Source organism: Abrus precatorius, unplaced genomic scaffold (assembly GCF_003935025.1).
Source record: "Abrus precatorius isolate BTA unplaced genomic scaffold, Abrus_2018 Scaffold5, whole genome shotgun sequence".
Classification (NCBI taxonomy): domain Eukaryota; kingdom Viridiplantae; phylum Streptophyta; class Magnoliopsida; order Fabales; family Fabaceae; genus Abrus; species Abrus precatorius.
Genome location: NW_020874395.1, coordinates 7664485 through 7687086, shown reverse-complemented (window position 1 = coordinate 7687086; position 22602 = coordinate 7664485). Strand labels below are relative to the sequence as shown.

The 22602-nt window shown below is 27.9% G+C and overlaps 1 protein-coding gene across 1 annotated transcript; it reads left to right on the top strand.

Annotated features, from left to right (window-relative positions):
- Positions 1 to 18979: 18979 nt before the first annotated feature.
- LOC113867260 lies at positions 18980 to 20978 on the top strand. The gene is made up of 2 exons (XM_027502451.1): positions 18980 to 19911; positions 20337 to 20978. The coding sequence occupies exons 1-2, from the start codon at positions 19207 to 19209 to the stop codon at positions 20451 to 20453; spliced, it is 822 nt and encodes a 273-aa protein (XP_027358252.1). The 5' UTR covers positions 18980 to 19206; the 3' UTR covers positions 20454 to 20978.
- The last annotated feature ends 1624 nt before the right edge of the window (positions 20979 to 22602 follow it).

Sequence of the window (22602 nt, the reverse complement as noted above, 5' to 3'; positions counted from 1 at the left end):
TTCACATAAAGATTATACCTTGCAACAAGGGAGACTTTATCACAATAATTGACTAGTTATTACAAAAAGTTCCACTTGTATTCCTTTGTTAGTAGCTTCGTACATCAGTTGTGGGGGTTTAATAGCCTTTTTCTCCCAAGGACAACTTCTTCCTTAGGGGTAACTCCATCTAACAAGTATTTCTACCTAGATGTAGCCGTTAATAAAAAAAAAAATTTCAAAAACCTGTTGTGCATCCTTGTCTTCTGCCTTTGCATAGTCCTGGAAAATCAATGATGCAACACTAGAGGCCGAAAGAAATGTTGCAGGCAGATAATGCTTATGTTTTAAACTATTTACCTTTCTCAAAAAGAGATAATAAGAAAGAAAAATAAAATTCTATTCATACTTACGATACAATCAGTGGTAATAGAGTCAACAACAAGAGATACAGCATTTAAACTAATCATGTTAGGTTCATCATTAACAATTTATCAGTGATTGAACAAATTCTTCGCAGTAGATACAGCATATGGACATTAAATTGGGTAGAAGAATGATATTTATGTCAAGACTCAAATATATCAATGATTGTTATTGTAACAACTTGAGAATATATGAATAAATATATGCTTTTTAATCAAAGTAATGTGATAGTGAGCCCATCACATATGTGAAACTATCTAAAATAATCACTGCTAATTATTAAAATTCCTAATAATGTGAAACTAGGAAGCATCTAAACTAGACTTACTCTTACAAGAGGCCTTTAGCAACTATGTCATGTAGAAGTTCCTCTGCCTTATGATCCTCATTCCTTTCAAAGAGAGCACGGATAATTATTTCAAAAGTTACTACAGCATTAGGAAAGCAATTAATGTCTTCCATTTTTTACTTCAAGGCCAACGCTTAATCCAGCAAGCCCTCCCTACAAAGTCCACTAATCATAGCGGTACATGAATGAACACTAAGATTGCCTTTAACCAAAATATTCTTAAAAATCTCTCGTGCATCCTTTAGTCTTCTACTTTTGCATAATCCATCAATAAGTATGGTGTATGTGTATGCAATTGGATGAATGCCCTTGTCTATAACTTTATTTAATAATGCAATAGCCCAATCTACATGATGGTTTTTGAATAATGCGTCTAATAAGGAATTGTAAGTAATTATATCAGCACTTTGACTCATCTCATCAAGAAGCTTCCAAACATCAGAAATTCTTCCTGTTTTGCACAAACCATCAATAAGAGAATTGTAAATTACTGTATTTGGAACCATACTTTTGCAATGCATTTCTTTAAAAAGATTCATGGCTTCATCCTCTTTTTTATTCTTGCATAATCCATTAATCAAGACTATGTAGCTACGTACATCAGGGTTACCCCATTTTGGATCATGTTGTTGAATACATATTTAGCATTCTTTACTTCGTTAACTAAGCAATAGCCATCCATTAAAGTATTGTAAGTAATAACATTAGGTTTCATCCCATCTTTTATCATCATAGCCAACACATTTTTAGCTTCTCTGACCTTTCCTTCTTTACACAAGGCATCAATCAATATGTTACAGGTACAAGCATCTGGGTCGATGCTTTTCAATACCATTACATTGAACAATCCAACTGTTTCGTCTACTTGACCTAAAATGCAAAAGTCATGGATTCAATATAATTTAATTATTTATTAACACTGTCCTTCGATCAGGTAGTAATGTCCTTCGATCATCTGAAATTCCTGTACTACTACCTTGTAATGCAAATGCAGTGATTTTCTGACATTACCATTGAGACAGAAACCTCATGAGGGTGGTCAAAGTTATGGTATCTGATAACCCAATCTGAAGATCTTGGCCAATACCGAATAAGCTAAGGTCACTTGACGCAGTTGGCATAAACAATTGATGTAAATATTAAAAGTAACAATGCTAGACTCAATTCCCCTAGAATCTCAATAGTTGAAAAAGAGCAAGGGCAGCGTGAAAATTCTTAGTCTTAACAAGGACCCAAAATCTTGTTAAATTGAATGATGGGTGCAGAAGGACGCATAGTGAGCATGCGATTGAACGAGGCAACAGCATCGTTAACATCGTGAATAGACGGGGGCGAAGAATGAGTGTGAAGCTTCGCAGAGTAAGAGAGAGCAAAAGGGAGAAACTTGAGAAGAGTGTGCGAGAGAACATACCTTGACCTTGTTAATGACATCTGTTCATCCCAAAATTAAAATCAAGAGTGAAAAGAATAGAATTAGACTTACAGAGGTTAAGATGGATAGATGAACTTTCCTGTGCTGTTGCGGCTTTTCTTGATTTCAAGAGAGAGATTGAAACAAGTTAAGAATAAATAAATAAATATAACGAGTAAAAGATTACGCGAGAATAATATTTATATTATTATTATACAAATTAATCATTATTATTAATATAAAATTGATCAATAAAATAATAATGTTAAAATATTTAACTTAAATTCGAAGTAATAAGTAGCATAAAAAAATTAAATAATATAAATTTTATTTGATAGTTTATAAAAATAATTTTTAATTTATTTTAATAAATTATGATCAAATATATTATATAATTATTTGTATAAAATAAATTATTTAATAGGTTATTCAATATAACTTATTAAAATAAATACTTGTAATTTATTTAAAATAATTTATCATAAGTATTGTAATAAAAAAATTTATTAAATTAGTGTTTAAGTTATATTTTTAAATATATCAAACTTTATCAATAAAAGATGGTTCGAATGATAAGTAATTTGATATCACTTGAATAAATTCTTAAATTAGAGTATTTGGATATGTAAAAATTTTTCTGCGGTGGAATTACTTGCTACATAAGTTACTAATTTTAATTAAATTATAAATAATAATATTGTTTTTAGTTTAATATTTTTTATTCATATAATTTTTTAAAAAAATTATGCTAAGTTTGTCTTTTTTTAAATAATCATTTTTATCTAATTTTATTTTTAATTATTTTATAAATAGTTCTAATAATGAAAAATATATATAATTCAAGTTTAGTAATTATAGTATTTGTGAAGGAAAATTATGGTTATTTATTTAAAATTAGAATAAAATAAATAGTGTGCAGATGTATGAACTATCCACGAATTATTAATGTAAAGCTTGTTTTACAAAATTTTTACTTAACTCGTTTAAATAATTAAACATTATTTTAAGCTAAATTAACAAGCTTAACCAAATATTTAATAATATTAACTTAAATAATTTATAAATAACTTAACTTATTTACACTCTTAGTTATTTTCCTTAGAATCTATTAAATTGATTTGATAACATTTTAAAAATATATTATTTATTCAACTATTATTGATAATGGTATTTTTTTTCTTCTTATGCCTAAAATCAGCAAGCATGTGTAAAATATAAAATTAAATATTTAAAAGTAAAAAAATTATTATTTAAAAAATAAAACCAAATTATTAATAGAACTACTAATTGTATTCAATATTTATGACATATGACATGAACAATTATTTAGTCTATCAGTTAAATCTAAGCATCTTGAGGTAATTGCCAATTTGTCATCAAATTTTAGACGTTGTCAAAGTTATTAATTTTGTTAAATCATGAAACTCACAGTATACTTTATTTATTTTAATATATCCTAAAAAAAAGAGAGAAAAAGAGGAAGGAATAAAAGCAAGACATTATTTATTTTTTTTACCTTTTTCTGAAAAAACTAATTATACGTAACATCAACATTATTATTTAGAAAATGCATAATGAATTTTATAAAATAAATGCTTTTTAAAATAAATTGAGATAGAGTGTTAGGTATTTTTTTAAAATTAAAAATATATATAACCAGAATTTCTTGCAAAATAAGTAGTTTGTTACTAAAAGGTAAGTTTTAATCATTAAAAGTATATATCGAAAGCACAACATCTAATTTTAAAATAGATTTTAAGCATTTATTTGTGGTGAATTATATTCTATATACGCATAGAATAATAAATCAAAGAAAATCACAATTTGATAGGTGATGTTTTTCACATAACTACATTTTCTCTTATTTTCAATTAAAACAATGATAAACTTCATAACTATATAATTAACAAGAATTTGAAGAGAAACTTGATATAACATTATAATTTTTACTGGTGATAAATTTTATAATAATCATCTAACTAGAGAACATAATACAACATTTAAAGAATTATTAGCGATCATAATTAAAAGGGAAATGGTGCAAATGATCAAATCAGCATCATCTTTGGAGATATTGCTAGTATAACTTTATTTTGATGTGTTAGGATAACGTAGCTTTTTTTTTTTTTTTTTGTTTTAAATATTAGTAGTTTTATTTTGTTTTTATCTTTAAACATAACTCTAAAAGAATTAGGGAATTTCTACTAAAAATGCATGCAGATTTGTTTATTTTTTTTCTTAAACTATTTTGTTTAAATTAATTAAAAATATATTTTAAATATAAAAAATCTTTTAAAATTTTGGTATTTATTATATTATAATTAAACTTATTATAAAATTAATATAAAATACAACTGCATTAAAAGAATGATACAATACTTTATTATGCTATTAATTTAGTTTGTGTATTTGTTTAATTTTTTCATTAATCTTTTTATGATATGTTAATTATTTATAATTTTAATTCACATTTAGCAATAATTTTTTTTAACTATATAACAATTAAATAATAAATAACATTTATTTTAGTTTGTGTATGCAAAAAATCTCTAATGTTAGACTCATTCACTACATTTTTTGATGAGAAATAAAAAATAATAATAAATAATATTTTATAAAAATAAATAATTAAAATAACAATAGTTAAATTTTAAACATCAGTCATGCAAATGCATTATTTTATTGTTGTCATAAAATTTTTAAAAAATTAATAATAAATATAATTTTAATATAAATACCTCAAAAAAAAACATTGATAATTCTTAGATAAATTATCATAGTAAAATCATTTAATCATAATAAAAGCTAAAAAATTGAATGTTTCTTGTCACAACCTTTTTCACATTGAAGTTTTATGTTTATTAAATAAATAAAATATTTTAATATAATTTATGGTTATTTGATTATATATTATTGATATATAATAAAAAATATAAAAACATATAGTTTGATCATTATTGAAGGATGTATTTCTCTTAAAAAAAACATATACAAAATAAATAAATTTAATAAAAATTGTCAAACTAAAAAATATAAACACTTACTTATTTAAATAAGTTTTATAAATTAAAATGAATGTAAAATACTACAAAAATAAAGTAGGTTAATGAAATGATTTTTGGCAAGATTTTTAAAAGTGGTATAACAATTATTTATAGATACAAGAATACAATTATTTTTATAGTTGATTTACTATTTAGTGATATAATAAAACATCAAGAATTACTTTAACAAACCAGATTAATAGCTCGTACAATGTATAAATATTTTAGTTTAAATTTATTTAAAAATTTGCACAAAATGTTACTAAGCATGTGTAAAATTCAATGTAAAAAAAAAAATAGAGAGAAGTTGTAATTATATGATTTGCAGTAGTATGGATAATTTGACTTTCAGCAAAATAATATTTTCTTCAATAACAATATATTTTTTTTATTCAGTAAAATAATCATTCTTTGAAAATGCTTGCAATAGATTCTTATATGTTAATTGAATTAATAATTTTTTAATATATATTATTAGTTCTTTTTAGAGTCGTAACGAGTTAGAGTATTCTTACACTTTAAATTTATTCTTAATAAAATATTAATGTTTAGAAAAAAAAAAGTACAAATATTTTAGTCTAGAGTAAATATACATAAAATTTAATAATGAAAAAACAAAATTCTATACTTTTGTGGATAATTATATATATAATAAAATTCTTTTAAGCAATAATGTTTTTAAAAAAAAATATTTTCACTTAAATTTATCATTACAAATAGTATGTATTATAATGATAAAAAATTAATAAAATATAATTTTAAAAAGTATAATTTATTTTAAAATAATACTTATATTGGATTGTGTCATGTCTTTTTAATAAAGTGTCATTAATAACCATTAATTTAAAATATAAGACTCAAAAAAATAAATTGAAAATTATAAAAAATTAAGATAATTTTTAAATTATAAAAATATGTATTTCTAAGAAAGGTTATAATTATGAATATTTATAAAAAATTAATTATGAATTGAATATATTTAGTTCATAATTATTGATATTTCTAAAATACAACTTTAAAAATAATAATTGATTAACATATTTCATTAAAATTATTTAAATTTATAACAAATATTAAAATTAATATGTTAAAATAAATAATTTTTATATTAAATTTTTAACTTCTAATATTTATAAAAATTATATCAAAATAATAATAATAATAATAATAATAATAATAATAATAATAAATGATTAAATTTAATTAATAATGATAATGAGAACTAAAATGATTAAAAAAATAAACAAATGAACAAAAGATAATATTTATAAAATACTTAATAATATATTACATATAAATTGATAACTAAAATAATATTTTATTTTTTATTTAAAATTTCAAAAAATTGACAAAATTGTTTTAAAGTAACAAATATTTATTAAATTAACTACACTATAGTATGGATAAGTTCATATTTTGATATATTTTATAATTTATATTTATACACTTAAACTCTATTTATATATATTTACACTAATTATGTTATTAATTATTGCAGTTTAGCTGGAAGTTGTTATTAGTGCATTATGGAGATATTCTTGATAAAAATTAGATATTTTTAGTTTTTGGCAGTGCTATGTGAAGTTAAGTTTGAATTTAAAATTTAAAAATTAAACTTAGATACGAAGATTTGGAGTGATTTTGATTGTGGATAAAACTGATTTGAAAATATAGAACTCAACCGACTGGAAACTCAGGTCACAACCTATCTAAAAAGGTCTTATGCTCTACACTTGACACACTTTAACTTCTCTACACACTTTCTTCATCTTCTTAGTTCTACCCAAACTCATTTTTTAGAATCATTGAAGACCATTGGCAAGGACGACAAAGTTTTTTCTTGGAGACTAAGCAAGTGATTGAGCACCCCTTCGAAGAACGAAAACTTTCTTTATCTTCTACCTTTTTAAATTTCTTTTGTTTGAGTTTTCTTTATGGTTATGAGTTTATTTATCACATTCTTCGTAGTTTATTTTGTTATGAGTAACTAAACCCATAACTAGGGCTATGATGAATCTTACTACAAACTTTATGTGATTTTTACTTTAATGTTGGTATTGGTTTTCCTTTAATATTTAGTTTTATTCTATTAGATTATATTGTGTATGTTAAGATTTGATCACATTTAGCATTGATCATACCACATGTAATTAACAAAACTATAAGATAAAATGAGATAAGGGGTTAGGTTAATCATACTTAATTCCTTTCTTTCAGTCGTTATTGAATTAACAAACTTATAGAATCTTTATGCTTTCTTGACTAATTACGTTGAATGAACATTGGGATTATTTGTTCAAGAAAAAAAATATTGACATTACATAATTTTTTGGTGTTAATAAAACTAATTATGAATGGTTGACAAATATTTGAATACCAATATCAGGATTAAATTAATTAGAACATAAAGAAATGTAGTAGACGAACTCATAAGTTCTAGGCTTATTTCATCTTATCTCTCTTATATATTCTATTACTGTTCTTTTAATTTATTGTTAAAATTAAGCTCTATTTTTTATCTGTTACAATCCTATTACATTTAAATAATCAAATTAAGTTATTCTTGATATTTGAAAATAATCTTTGTGAGACGATAATTTGAAAACTCTTAATTTGAAAACTCTTTATTACTTTTTAGTAGGTACATTTGCCTACAAATAAGTATTAACATGATATATATATATATATATAAACTACATGGTAAATTAATATGCATAATTATATATTATATATAATTTAAATACTTATTTTTAATTTTATTTGTTGATTTATTTAAATATTTATTAATTATTTTATTTTAAATGTATATTTAGAATTATATATATTTTATTTTGTTTACAAAATTGTTTGTAATTGTGGACAAACAATGTTCACTAAAATTATGATTTAATTTTTTGGATATTTATTTATATTAAAATAATATTATTATATATAAACTTAAATAATAATTAATCCATAATTATTAAAAGTCTTAAAAATAAAGAAATTATAATTGGATTTAATTTTTACAAACTATCTCATGGTCATAAAATTTTAAAAATAAAAGAAAATATTAATTATATATTATATTGAACAAAATTTGATTGAAATTGATTATAATAATAATTTTTTGTCGGTGGCCATAAAATCTTTAAAATAAAAAAAATATTGGTCATGAATTATATTTAATAAAACTTTATTATATAGAAGTGGAAAAACATAAAATATTAAAAACAAAAAATTGCAGTAATTATCTTAGTATTTGTTTAGGAACTTAGAAGAAAAAAGAAATAAAGAGTTAAAAAAAAAGAGAGAAAATGAAAAGGAAAAAAAAATAATACAAAACTCTCTAAATTGAAAAAATAAAAAATATGGAGTTATGAGAGTTTATTAACTTCATCCTCTCATTAAAAAACTCAAAGACAAATATAATCATAACATGTAACTTTATCTTTTTTTAAAAATTCAAGTCGCAAACAAAGTCTTAACTTTTTAATTTAATAATTTAATATATTGATAAAAAAATTGTGTATGAAAAATCTAATTAATGTTAATGAAAAAATTATATTTTAAATATAAATAAATATAGTTAAAATAATAAAAAAAGTGATCATTTACTAAATTAAAATATAAATTGATCATAAAAAGTAATATCAAATATACTTATATTATTTTCATTATGTTATTAATTTGACCTTTGTATTTTTTTAATTTTTTAATTAAGTTTCATATGATATTTTAATTAAAAATTAGTGATAACAAATTTAACTATTCAAAAATTAAATAATAAAATAAAATTTCATAAAATAAGTAATTGAAGTAAGATTAATTTAATAAAAGTAAAAGGACAACAATTAAATTGTAAAGATAAATATACAAATTATTATTTTATTGTTGTAATTAATTCTTTTAAAATGATAATACATATAATCAGAATATAAATACTAAAAAGAACATATTGATGGCTATTAGATGAATTATTCAAGAAAAATAATTTAACTACAGCAGCAAGAGCACATAACATTTCTTATCATAATCTTTTTTCATAATACAACTTTATACTTAATAAATAAATAAATAGATTTTTTTAATAGAATTTATAGTTATTTAATTATAAATTATTAACACATAACAAAAATAAAGTAAAATAAAATGATAAATAATAAATAAATTTACTAAAAATGCTATGTAAAACTAGAATGCCTACTGTTCTTTAAATAGAACATACATTCATATCGGGTAGATGCTCTCAATAGTCGAAAGTTCCTTGGTATGTACAATTTCTATGTTAAGGAAACTATATTATTTATGCAAAAGTATGCATTCATATTGTATCTAACGGGTTATAATTTATTACTTTATTAATCGTATGGAAAGTAAATAAAAAATTCAATTTGAGTATAAGAATTTTTACACTTACATTAATGTGAAAAGATTATATCCTATATAATATAAGTACTAAAAAAAATATATTGGTGACTATGAGATGAATTAAAATTTTAAAACTTACTTATAAAACATCATCTCACGAGGAGTTCATCCTAATCTCCCTCCCTTAACCTGAGTAAGTCCTCTAGTTGCTTACGAGCTATTCTCATAAGGTATACTTAAATTTTGTGTGTATTTGTCAGCTACCTTTCCGAAAAGACTCTTATAACAACAATTAACAATGATAGAACTATATGAAGTGCATTTTTCCATATGCAATTATGCAGGTCAAACTGATTAATCTTAAATGACTTGTGAGCTTTTTCTTCTATTTTTCCTGTGTTGTATGCATCCGTGCTGTCATCAAATATTTGTGTTCAGTTATACATTTTCTGGTGTCTTCTGATCTGCGGACCATTGTTCTTTGGTTCTGCTACGAAGCAATTTTTAAAATTTTGCCAGAAACACGCGGTATCTAAAATGCAAAAGAGAGGGGCCAACGAAGACCGTCACTACAAACGAAGTTTAAAGTGAAAAAGGAGATTGAACTTGCCCAGTGTGTTCTCTTTTTTACTGACAAGAAATTCCCATTGACATATGGGATTAATGACTAATGACTGGAATGCACTCCCGTGATGTAACTATTCTAGTATCTTATAGACCCGATTGTACAATGCATTTATTCAAAGAGATTTATGGCTTCATGAACCATTTTAATCTAGAATAATCCACTAACAAGCAAGCTGCCAAACAAATTCTTTTTGATTTGCACAAACCATTTCTTATTTAGAACCATAATTTTGCATTGAACTTCTACAAAGAGATTCATGGCTTCATCCACTATTTTAATCTTACATGGTCCACTAATCATCACTATTAACACAAAATTAAGCCACAGTTAACAAAGAAAAAGAAGAACCGCTGCTTCCTGTACACACATCTTTTCTGGAAATGAGAATATGACCATCAGCTAAAAGTAAAAAACTTACTAAGATAACGGGCCAACCCATAATTACAAATTTGGAGTCTCTATCTCCATGTGAAAGCAAAAGGCTGCAAATCGAGTATCTGTCATTGATCATTGATCTATAAGTAATTACTTGCAGTAAGCCTCTAGCAATCATTTCACAAAGAAGTTTATTGTGGCTGCATCATTCTCATCTCTTTCAAAGAGCACGGATAATTATTTCAAAACTTAAAGTATCAGGAACGCAACCACTGTTCCAATTTTGACCACAAGGCTTCATCAACAAGCCCTCCTTGCAAAGCCCATTGATCGCAGTATTATACATTTGGGCACCTATATCATAGCCACTAATAAAAAAATCTTGAAAAACCACCCTTACGTCTTCTGCCTTTGCATAGTCCTAGAAACCTAGATTGCAGAACCTCCTGTCAGTTGTCAGGTTCAGGCACATTCACAGCTTCTGAAATATACAAACGCAAACATTCTTTAGGAATGAGAGGAAACAATCAACATTTCAATGCTCAGCTAGTTCTTCTCAGATGAGCCTCTTATGGTGCATGACCATAACCATTCAATTCGAAGTAAATATTCGGGGCAACACTTTCATCAAGCTCCTCACCCCAGGTTGGCTCAACAACAACAATAATAATGGCCATTTTTGGTTTGGAATTTGTCTCTTCCAATGCCTTTGTACAAGGTAAAGATGTTTTTCTTTCTCCATTTTTTTTTCCTGTGATTCCTTTGTTAGATGTGTTCATGTATATTAATATTACTTGGATGATGAGTGAATAAAGTGAAGAATTTACAGCAGCTTCATATAGAGTTCCAACAAATCCTTTGAGAAGTTTCATTCAGGTGTTCTAATAAAAAGTGGAAACTTAACTAAGCTTCTTGGATCAACCAAGCGATAAGTTTTTGAAGTCTATTGTACAACTAAAATTTGAATAAATCTACAGGTGTTTTATTCTTCCATGTATAATCTGCCTCCCACAATGTCAATTCAATAGCCAAACAATGTACTCAAATTTTCTTTAAATAATTGGCATAATGAACGGATTAGGTGTTTCTGATTGTTACCCTTTTATTCGACAGGTCCCAGTGCTAATGGACATTACAGATATGTGTTTGCAGAGATAATCTGGCAGCAGAAATGGCCTAAGATTTCCTCATCCTGCTTTGGTCAACCCGCACTACCATACCTTTGATTATCAAATGCGGCCAGTGCAAGGGAGGAGAGGTCACTCCATCAACTTGCATCCTCCACTGCAGCTTCATATAGATTTCCAACAAATCCTTCAAGCAGTGCTCAAATTCCCATACAAAATGCTTTTGAGATGGGCACTAGGCGCGTTCCCAATGTACCACCAGGTGCATGGATATACCGACCTTATAGGATAACTGTTAGACGTAAAACTCTTCCTCCCATGGCCTCTCTCCAAGTTGATGTAATATTTTCTATTTCTCTTCATAATTGCTTTTTGTACATCACAGTTCAGTAGGACTTTTTATGTAGATAATATTCATCCTACTTATTTTTACTTATGTGTATTGATTGTCTTGTCATAAATTAGGCAGAATATTGCTATACATCGTAGAGATGTGCTTGGACATTGAGCACACGTCTTATGAGGTAAGTAGACATAAACCTGATGTTGTATTTTCTTATCAAGGTGAATTAGAATAATGAGATCTAGGATCCTAAGAATCTAGTGACTATGGAAAGTTTTAATTTGTTTACTCTTTGGAACTGTAGAACAGGAGCTTGTGAGCCCATTGGCAATGGAAACCCAAGTTTATCAGAGGAAACAATTACAAATCAAATGAAGACAAGAACTTATTTACTACCTACTAACTTAGAGGATGAACAAAAAGCTGATATTTGCATCATATGACAGGTATACAGAATTGCATGATATTTGTACTAAGGGGTAAATGTAATCCATTTTCACCATTAATTGGAATGCTTGTATATGATTTAACAGGATGAATTTAAGAACTAAGATAGGATTGGAATTCTTCGACGTGGCACGAATATCATTAAGATTGTATAAGGAATTGGTCGGTTGTGAAAAATGTCTGCCGCATAGGCACATCAGAAGCATTGCCTCCTTGAGAAAAGAAGGGTGTATAAAAATCAATGCACTCTTCTTGAAAATTATATTTGTTTAAAACGTGCTCATAAGTTGCTATGTATATGAACTTGCACATAGAGACAGTCATATTGCTCAACTTATTTGTTTGTTGGCACCAGAACATTGTATGTACAGAACTTGTTCAGTTTGATGTAATAACATTGGTCATTTACATTGTTACTATTTTTTAATGGGTGGTTGAATGTCTCATGCTATGTATATATTGATAACTTTTTTCTTCAGATTTACGCTTTGTTTATTTAATCATTTATTACCCTTGATTATATACCAGTGGTTTATAATGAATGGTAATAAATGAACAAATTAGTTGACAGCTAACGAAAGTCACTTTTTGTCATTTCTGTGCTAGTAACTTAGCTGTTATATCTTCATTAACGTTGTCTAGTGTGTTGATTATAGTTCCCTACTTAGAAACATTGAGCTATGACCCATAACTAAGTCTTGACAAAGAATAGTTTCATTATCGTTGGTTTAATTTTGCATGGGAAGACACATACAAATTAGTTTTATAGATCAAAAAACTTATACCGAGTCAGGGGTGACAATTCAATTCATTTGTCTACAAATTATCTAATAATAAAGATAAAAGTTAATGGACAGGTTAAATTCATATATTATTGAATGTGTAATGAACTATTCAAAAACTTCTAACACATTTTTGACAAATCATAATTGATTTATATTATCCACGTGCAATGAGTTCTGCCAAATTATGTTAAATTCCCTTGTCTTCAGTCATTTGCAAAAAATCCTAATGTGATTGAAACTCATGGTTCTGCCAAATTGCCAAATCAGAGAAATTTCAAGACTCATTTGGTAGTGACTTCTAGTTTGTTTGTAATTCCAAGGTTTTGATGTGTACACATTTGTGGGGCAGCAGTAGATGCATCATGACAGCAGTAGATACAGCTTGATTAGAATTTTATTTGTTTCCTTCATAAAATATCCTTAATTGATTTAGAACTTGTTTTCTTTTATTAGTTGAGATCATGATTATAACCCCCTCAATTTAATTTCTCTTGAATAGGAAAAATAAGAGTTTGGATAAAGGATATCTCGCTCAAGCGAGATAGATGTCGCTCAAGCGACGTAAGATTTTCTTGTAGAGAACGTTCTTGAACCCCTCGCTCAAGTAAGATGAATCTCACTCAAGCGAGAATGAGATAACATTGTCCCAACTGTTCTCTCTCCCAGGCGAGAAAATGATATCACTCAGGTTGGGAGCAGCTCGCTCAGGCGATGAGTCGCAGGAAAGATAAGTGCTCTCTGGACTCAATCTCTCAAGCAAGAATATCAGAAAAATATGTAGTTTTGCTGTCTGGTTATCTCGCTCAGGCGAGAAAGGCTCGCCCAGGCGAGAATGGAAGTTAACTCAAGCGAGAATTGTATAGAAGGATATTTAAGGGACCTCAGCCTAAAAAACATTCATTTCTCACCAAATGACCTTCTCCGTTGTCTCTCATTTTTCTCTCTAGAAAGAACTCTCTCGGACTTCGAATCTCTTCCAAATCCGAGCTCAACCATCGATTCCATTCAAATCTAAGAAACCTCATCTTTCGGAATATATCTCCGTAGATATCGTGGAATCTCTCCATAGATCACTCAAAAAAATAGTTTTGAGGAACTGTTACCAGGTAAGGAGAATATTTTTTAGCTTTAGTTATATATATATATATATGGTAGTACTACGAGAAATATGAGTAACTCATTTAGTAAAGATTTGTAAATTTTGATAGTATCATATGATAAAGGTGTATTTTTTATATAAAGAAAATTTTTGAGTTTATGTGAAATTAATGAAATTAGATTCTAAAAAAAAAAAATTATGGGTTAGAACAACATTAAGAAATTTTAAGACTAAGTTACTTAGGATGTATATATGTTAATTAATAAAAGACACAAAGTGTTGAACTTTATGATAGAAGACCATATTGAGATTGTATGATTTGAACTAAGTCCGAAGGTGCTTAACCTTTGGCATATTGTTTGATTGTATGTGTGAAATTAGTGATAATTTCTGTGTTAGATTGATATATTGTATTGACTGGAATGTGTGATAATTATGATAAATTCTTTGTTAGATTAACCTATGGTATGGTATGATATTGTATGATGACCTTGTATGTTAAACTGGTATGATACATTAAGCATAGACATGAAATTGATGGCGGAAATGCATCCAAATGGAGTAAATTCACATGAATGATTGAAATATTGATTGATTAAAAGTATATGATGAATGATAGAGAAAGAATGAGATACATAATTATGATGGTTTGATCAGAATAACTTGAAAAGGGTAATTACAATACATATTATAGCATATTGAAGAATGTGTTATAATATCTATTGTGATCTATAAATTTATATAAATTATAACTTACGTATTATGACATGCTGACTGATAAAAAGAATATGGAAATGAAAATGTTAAGAAGGAGAATGAGTATAGATAGTACAACGATACACTGAGGGTATAAAGTCTAGAGAAGATTTAGGAAAATCTTTGAGAAATGAAGATGATGAATGCTAACGATAAATGTGTGCACAATAATTTATTGAAAAATGGACATTCACATGTCACACCCTCATTTCCTGACGAAGCTCTTGACTATACCTTTACTAAAAGGGGTCGAGATGACACATGTATATCCGTGATATTGCGGCCAATCAGCAGCTACTTATGCTAGGAAGTCCTTGAGGGAACCCAGGGACAATATATATATAATATGCATGTTAACATATAAATGTATGTTTAGTGAATGAAGTATTGTATATGCTCCAATTAATGGTTGTCTTATTGTATGTGTTTGGATGTGATGATTATAAATATGGACCGTACACTATTGATAATGAATTAAAATAGAATATTAAGCAATAACTTAGTTTCTTTTAAAAGTAATTTAGTGGAGTGAAAAATACTCACTCTTACTGAAATGTTTCAGGTAATGAAAGCGAAGAAATGAAGATTGGTAATTTGTTTTAGGGTCATACTCGGTAATGATTGTTAGAATAGAACTGCTCAGATATAATAAATTTTAATGTAATAGATGTAAAATTTCATTTATATATTTTATTCCTTGACAGTGAAAAGTTTTGTCGAGAAATTTTGTAAATTTGACAAATTTTATTAATTTGTATTCTCATCTTGTATTATTTATTCAAACCTATAAAATTTCTTGCCAAATTTCTTATTTATATTTTTATTAATGTAAATACATTAAAAAAATTATTTATAGAAGATAATGTTGTTACAATGATCAAGGATTTGTTTCCTTTTATTGGCCATAATATCATATCATAGATTTCTTTCTTTTGTGTTTAAAATTTTAAAGGACTAAAAGTATTCAATAAAGTACAAGCTATTATTATCAGAATTAGTTATCTCAAAAGAGGCTCTGTTAAGGATGAGTCTGTTTCTCTAAATTTCAAATTCACTATTGGTCATACGAATAATTCTTCCATGTCTAGACCAATAACAGGTTTATAGTTGGCTTAGTGCACACTTCGGTCGTGCATCATTTCATTCACTATCTGTATCTTGATCTATCTCTCCCTCTTGTGGACCTCAAGGTTAGTTTAATATTTTACTTTGAGTTGATTTGGGGGTATTATTTGTGACTAGTCTGAGTTTAGTTCACAAGTTGTCTAGTTTTTTTCATGTTTAATGTCTTTCCCAAATACAAAGGATTGATTCAAATTGGAGGGTTTCTTCAAGTCATACAGAAGCTGTTTTGAGACTGTTTGGGAGAAAAATTTGAAGGGGATACCTTATAAGATTTAGTAGTGGCTTTGGAGCCTCTTCCCTTTTCTTCCCTTTTGGTTTAAATATTTGGTATTGTGGTTGAATAATGCTTGTTTATAGATGTAAAGGAATCATTCTAGTGATTTACCCTTTTACCAAATAATCCACATGCATAAAGTGACCTTATCCTGCATGTGATAGCTTGGGAGTGGAGCTCAGCATTACTGCTGTAATCTTCCACCTCCATACCATTTTATTGCTGTCTTTTGACTTAAAGTGCCCCTAATGCAGGTGTCTTTCAACACCGTGCTTTTACTGAACACTCAGATCTAATGGGTTTGGTTTGGTAATGGTGAACAAAGCACTTTTTTTTCCGCTCAGAATAACAATATTTGGGATTTTACCTGGAGAGGAAAAGAGCAGTGATGGGATTGAGAAACATAAGGGTATTTGAGCCTTGTATTAAAGAAGGATGAGAAAAGGCATTCTATGTTGCAAAGTTACTGCAAAAAGAAATATTAGCAGGGGTTAATAAAAAAGATCAATTTCATTCACAGAGAGAAGGACTGCAATTCAAGCATAGAAGATAAGGTATCCTAGTAAATGAACATAACAAAACTACAGAAACACAAAGGACACGATGCACTGAAATACATGCCATAAGCTTTTGATCCATGCCTAAGGTCTACAATGCCCTTGAATATGACAATTAAAGACACTTTAAACACTGATCAGCATAAGAAGGCAAGCATATTGTGCTTGGAACCAATCTCTCACTGAGGGAAGCTCTAGTGAAATTAGTGTACTCTAGCTACTGCTATTGGAACCTAATGCAAAAGTCCAATAACTGAGACTGGGTAGGAAACTTGTGGTTAAATGAAATGAAACCATTGCTAATAAAAAAAACAGTCTAAAAACAGAACAAATAAACTTGTTTCGTTTCTGGGTATTGTATGCCCTGTTAAAATGTTAAAAAGTTTTTTCATTTTATTCTTTCCTTAAAACAAGAGAAACCCAAAACAGATAAAGACAAGACAGAACATAAATAAATATATTAAAAAGAGAATAAGAATGAAGTAACCAAATCAAGAGTCTCGTAAATAGAGTTTTTCAAAATCATTTTTACTTTTTTAACATGCAAAATGAAGTAACCAAATCAAGATTCTAGTGTATTTTGTCCTCTTACCTAATAACATGATCCATTAACTCAATCAAGAAATAACAAAGCAGCTTAAAAAAATCAAATGTAAAAAATGCCGAAATGACAGACCTTTTGCAGCTTCTACAAAACAGAATCCTCAAAAGCCTAATACTCAACTCCGACCAGATTATTATCGGCTAGAGAGGCAAAAGCAGCAACGGATTAGCAAGGTGACCAATCACCCTTCCTATGGCAGCAACATGCATAAACCCATAATCACAAATTAGCAAACCACACAACAAATATTCTTATTTTTATAAGGTTGGCTGTGGATACTTATTCATTTCATCTTTTTTTTAAAAAAAAAAATACTTTACCTAACAATATGGCGCATCTAAAATTGAGAAGGAATTATTTATATTATGAGAACACCGATGCAATAAGTAGACATCAAATTCGATATCGTATGTTAAAATGAAACAAATTCAATATCACATGATAAATTTGAAACAAATTCTACCATATGACACAGATGTTAGCTGGATAAGAATATTACATATTGTTCAGCCTTTTAAAGATGTTATCTTGTTTTTAATTTAAAATATTTATATAAAAAATAGTGATAATAATTTTAAAATATTTTTACTGTTTAACAGTGAAAATAGTAGTTCAGTTTTTAGAGTGACTTTGTCACAGTTATGATCTGATGGGAAGGAAGTTGGGGAAATTATAGTAAATATACAAAATTGTGCCATCTGAAGGCTTCCTACTCTTACTCTGTGCGTCTTTCTCAACAAGCAACTCACCATCTCTCTCTTCACCTTCTCTTGCTCTCTCGATCATATTAAAAGCAACAAAAGACTTTTTTTATTTTTTTTCTTTACAAGTGTAAGCCTCTCTCTACTTGTTACAAAATCACCATACCAATAATAACAAATAAGAATTAAAAAAGGCAGAACCATCTATCAACGTGCCAATACTCTTGTTTTGCACACAGAAGAACCAAAACCGACCTTTATCCAAAGCTAATCGTATTTTATTATTGAAGAATGTTATAACTTTAACACGCTGATTATTTTAGCATACACTCTTATTTTTTTAATTAAAATTTATTAAAGATTATAAAAATATAAGTTAAATTTTTAAATCAAAAGTAAGACTATGCAATTTTTATAATTTTTAGTGAATTTTAATCAATAATAAAAAATTTAAGAGATTATGTTAAAAAGTTTATTATTAATATTTTTTTAACATTAAATCAGATATTAATAATAGAAAATTGAAAAGAAATATCCAGGAATCCTTTCGTATAGGCAATTATCCTTGGTGGGGCCATCTGGACCATTCCCAAATTTGTCATCTTCAACAAAGATAAGCATTCACTCAAACCATGCCTTATTATGCTCATGGCCTGTGAGTTACAATTCCCAATGAAATTCCACTAAAGCCACCATCTTTTGACTCAATAAATCAACACCCAATATTCAAAATTCCAACTTTTTTTGTTAATTTTTCTTTCCATTTATTACCATACTAATCAATAAACCTGATCACTCTTTCAGATCCAGAACCACCCTCCTAGAGATGGATATTGATGAGTGGGAGTTTCTCTCTGATGATGGCTACCTTGATTTCAGTGAAGATGGTGAGAAGAAGCAAATTTCCTTTGGAAAAGGAAACTTGGACTCAAAAAGTGTTTTTGACATGGAATACTTTTGTTCATCACCACCTAGAAAATCAAGGGTGCACAATCAACTAGTCCCTTTGCCAATTCAATTGGAACCCAGAATTTGTAAGGCCTCAGAAGATGTATTAGTCAAAGACATGATCAAAATTGCTACTCCATCAGAGAAAGCCAAAGACTTTGAGGTAGTGGAAGCTGATCAGGACACAGTGTCCCAAGTTTTCTTCAAGATCAAGGAAAGTGAATTTGTGGACATGAAAATGGACTCCCCCAAGTCATGTAATAGGGGATTGTTGCCTCCAATGGATGCAAGTGCCTTCAAATTTGAGGACAAAAGTGAGGCCAAGGAAATCATCACCTCTCCCAGAAGGATGATTGAGAAGGGCATGTTTGGGATGGAGAGTGACAAAGAAGAGGACTCAACATGGGAAGAAGAGAACAACAGTGGTTTCAACATATGGAAGTGGAGTTTGACTGGTGTTGGAGCTATTTGTTCTTTTGGTGTTGCTGCTGCTACTATATGTGTTCTCTTCTTTGGAACCCAGCAAAGGAACAAACTAAAGCAGGAGCAGCAGATTCGGTTCCAGATCTATGCTGATGACAAGGTCAGCTAATTTTCTCAAAAATATAATTAAGTATTGCTTGGTTTGTTGCCTTAAAATTATTAAATTTTATGCTTGATTTATGATGGGTTTGTGTTATTTGTTCAAAATGTATCATGGAAATAAAAAAAAAAGTGTTTATTTTGTGGCAAGTGTGGAATTTTCACCATTGATTTGGTCCAAAAAATTATTCTAATTAGGAGATTTTAAAATTCTTGTTATTCTCTGACTGTGGAAAATGTCATAAATTTTAATATATATTCAAAAAAATTAAAGTAAAAGCAATTTTATAATTTAAACATTAACAGAAGATTTTTAAAATTTTACATTCTGTCAATAAATTTAAATTATTAATAGGAGGATTTACTAAAGATATTTATGTTGGTTCTAGGATTTTGAACTAACCTTGAATTTGATTGTGATTTCAGAGGATTAAGCAAGTGGTACAGCATGCGACCAAATTGAACGAAGCAATATCTGCAGGAAGAGGTGTTCAGATGAGCAGAGCTCACATAAGCATTGGTGGTTACTATGATGGTCTTTGAAGCATGGATTTGATGAGTTTCTTGAAACAATTGGAATCTACAATGGATCAACAGTGTGACAAGATCTATTAATCTGGCCCTATCATATATTGCTGTAAATAACATGATGCCAGATGCTATTTCCTTAATGCTTATGTTTGTTCTGTATATTTTCTGTTCTCGTGTATAAATTAAGTCACAGATTAGAGGCACTTTTATTATTATTTGATTAATAGTTCACAATTCATGTACCAACATGTTTTTAACTTAGTTTTTAGTTTTGGGTATTTGTTTAGTTCTTAAGTCAGGTGCAACAATGCAATGAATTGAGTCGTCGAGTTAGTGGTAACCAATGATCTTGAAATTTGAAAATGTCAATGGTGACCAAATACTAATATCCAAAGTTAGAATTATTGTCAGTGTGACAACTGACAAATTACTGAAAGAATTTCAAGGGTTCTAAGTGTAAAAGTTTTGAACATTATTATCGATATGTTGTTAAGAATATTATTTTATTACTTGTTTCTTATAATATTCTCCACTTGGGTAAGAATATAGGTTAAGCTGTTTGAAGGTATAATCTATTTAATAAGGTGAGATAAAAGTTTTATTATTTTTAGGAAAGTGACATAAAAATAAAAGTGTTTAATGTTTAGCAGAAAAGTGAATATATATACTTTCTGCACTTTTTTCTAATATTAATTTGTAAATAAATGAAATAAAAATCTTTTTTACATTCATAGGTAGAAATGATATTTTTCTTCAGTAATTACTATAAAAAATTTTAAATTATCTCATACTAATTGATCACACACAAATTATTTTTAGAAAAAATGAACAATAAATGGATATAATTTATAATTTTTTCCTATAATGTTATTTTGAATAATCTCATTCTAGATGGAGATGATAATAACATCACACTCAATAGATACTTACAAAGAATTCCTACAACGGTTAGGATAATAATGACCGTGTTAAATATGTTATTTTACAAAAAGGTTATGTTACACTTAAATTTCTACTAATATTATATTTACATTCTTACAAATTAAGATCGATTTTTACGTGAATGATTTTTTTTATATATTAAAATTGAAAACCTTAACTTCACGTTGTGGTGTTTAATTATTGTATTGCAATGTTATGAGGTTGATGTTCAAGTTTACTTAGTTCAAATATTGCTAGTCGGCCATCTAACAATTTCGCTTTCACAAAAAGTATAAGTAATTAGTAGTTTGGTATGAAAGCGTAGGTATGCACACAATATAGAGATGGGCACTAAAATTATTACCCAGATGAGTATGAATTTGGAGGCAAACATTTTCTTGCAATGTTGATATAGGAACCATAATTGTATTTAGGTGTTATGGTGCTATTCCTTAATTTGACTTTGAAGTTTTACTTTAATAATGTGTAAACTTTTAATGTTGGTTACTCCTCTTTTACACGTGATATATGCTTTTTATTTAATTTACATATAATAATTATAATTTATTATTTTACTTACTATTAAATATAAGTTAAATAAAAAACTTAAATCGAGACTCGTTGAGACCATTTTTCCTACCGGTATATATATATTTTTTCTAATATTTTCATTTTATGTATCACTGAACCAGCTAGTCAAGGGTGGGTTTAATTACCCGTTACTATCAAGTAGTTGCTTCTTCCTACTGCTTACGTCTCTAATGAAAAGGGGAAACCCATATAAATCTAAACAGCAAAGTGATGAGATTTCATTGTCCACATAGAAAAAGATATTTGTGATATGCATGAAGTCACGAAACAGGGAAGAAGAGAGAAAATGAATGATTGAAGAACCCTTACCTCCAAACAAAATGAGATTTATTGAGACATGCCCCACTTTGGACAATGAATCACTCTAGTAGCCTTCGTGGACCAACACCAATGCCACACCGTCTTCATTGTTTCATCGTCCAAATAAGTGACGTTTGGTGTTCATTTGAAATAAGAGGAAAAGGAAAATTTGCAAGTGATTGTACGTGATGGCCCTTTCGGAAATACACGTTGAATGCCCCGTATTTGGAATTGCATGCAACCACAGCAACTGTTCCACGAATGTGGGGTTCCCAAGGATTCCAATAATTCAAGATTCACAAACAACATTTGGGGTTGCAACTTGCAAGGGAGAATCTTAGTCGTGTAG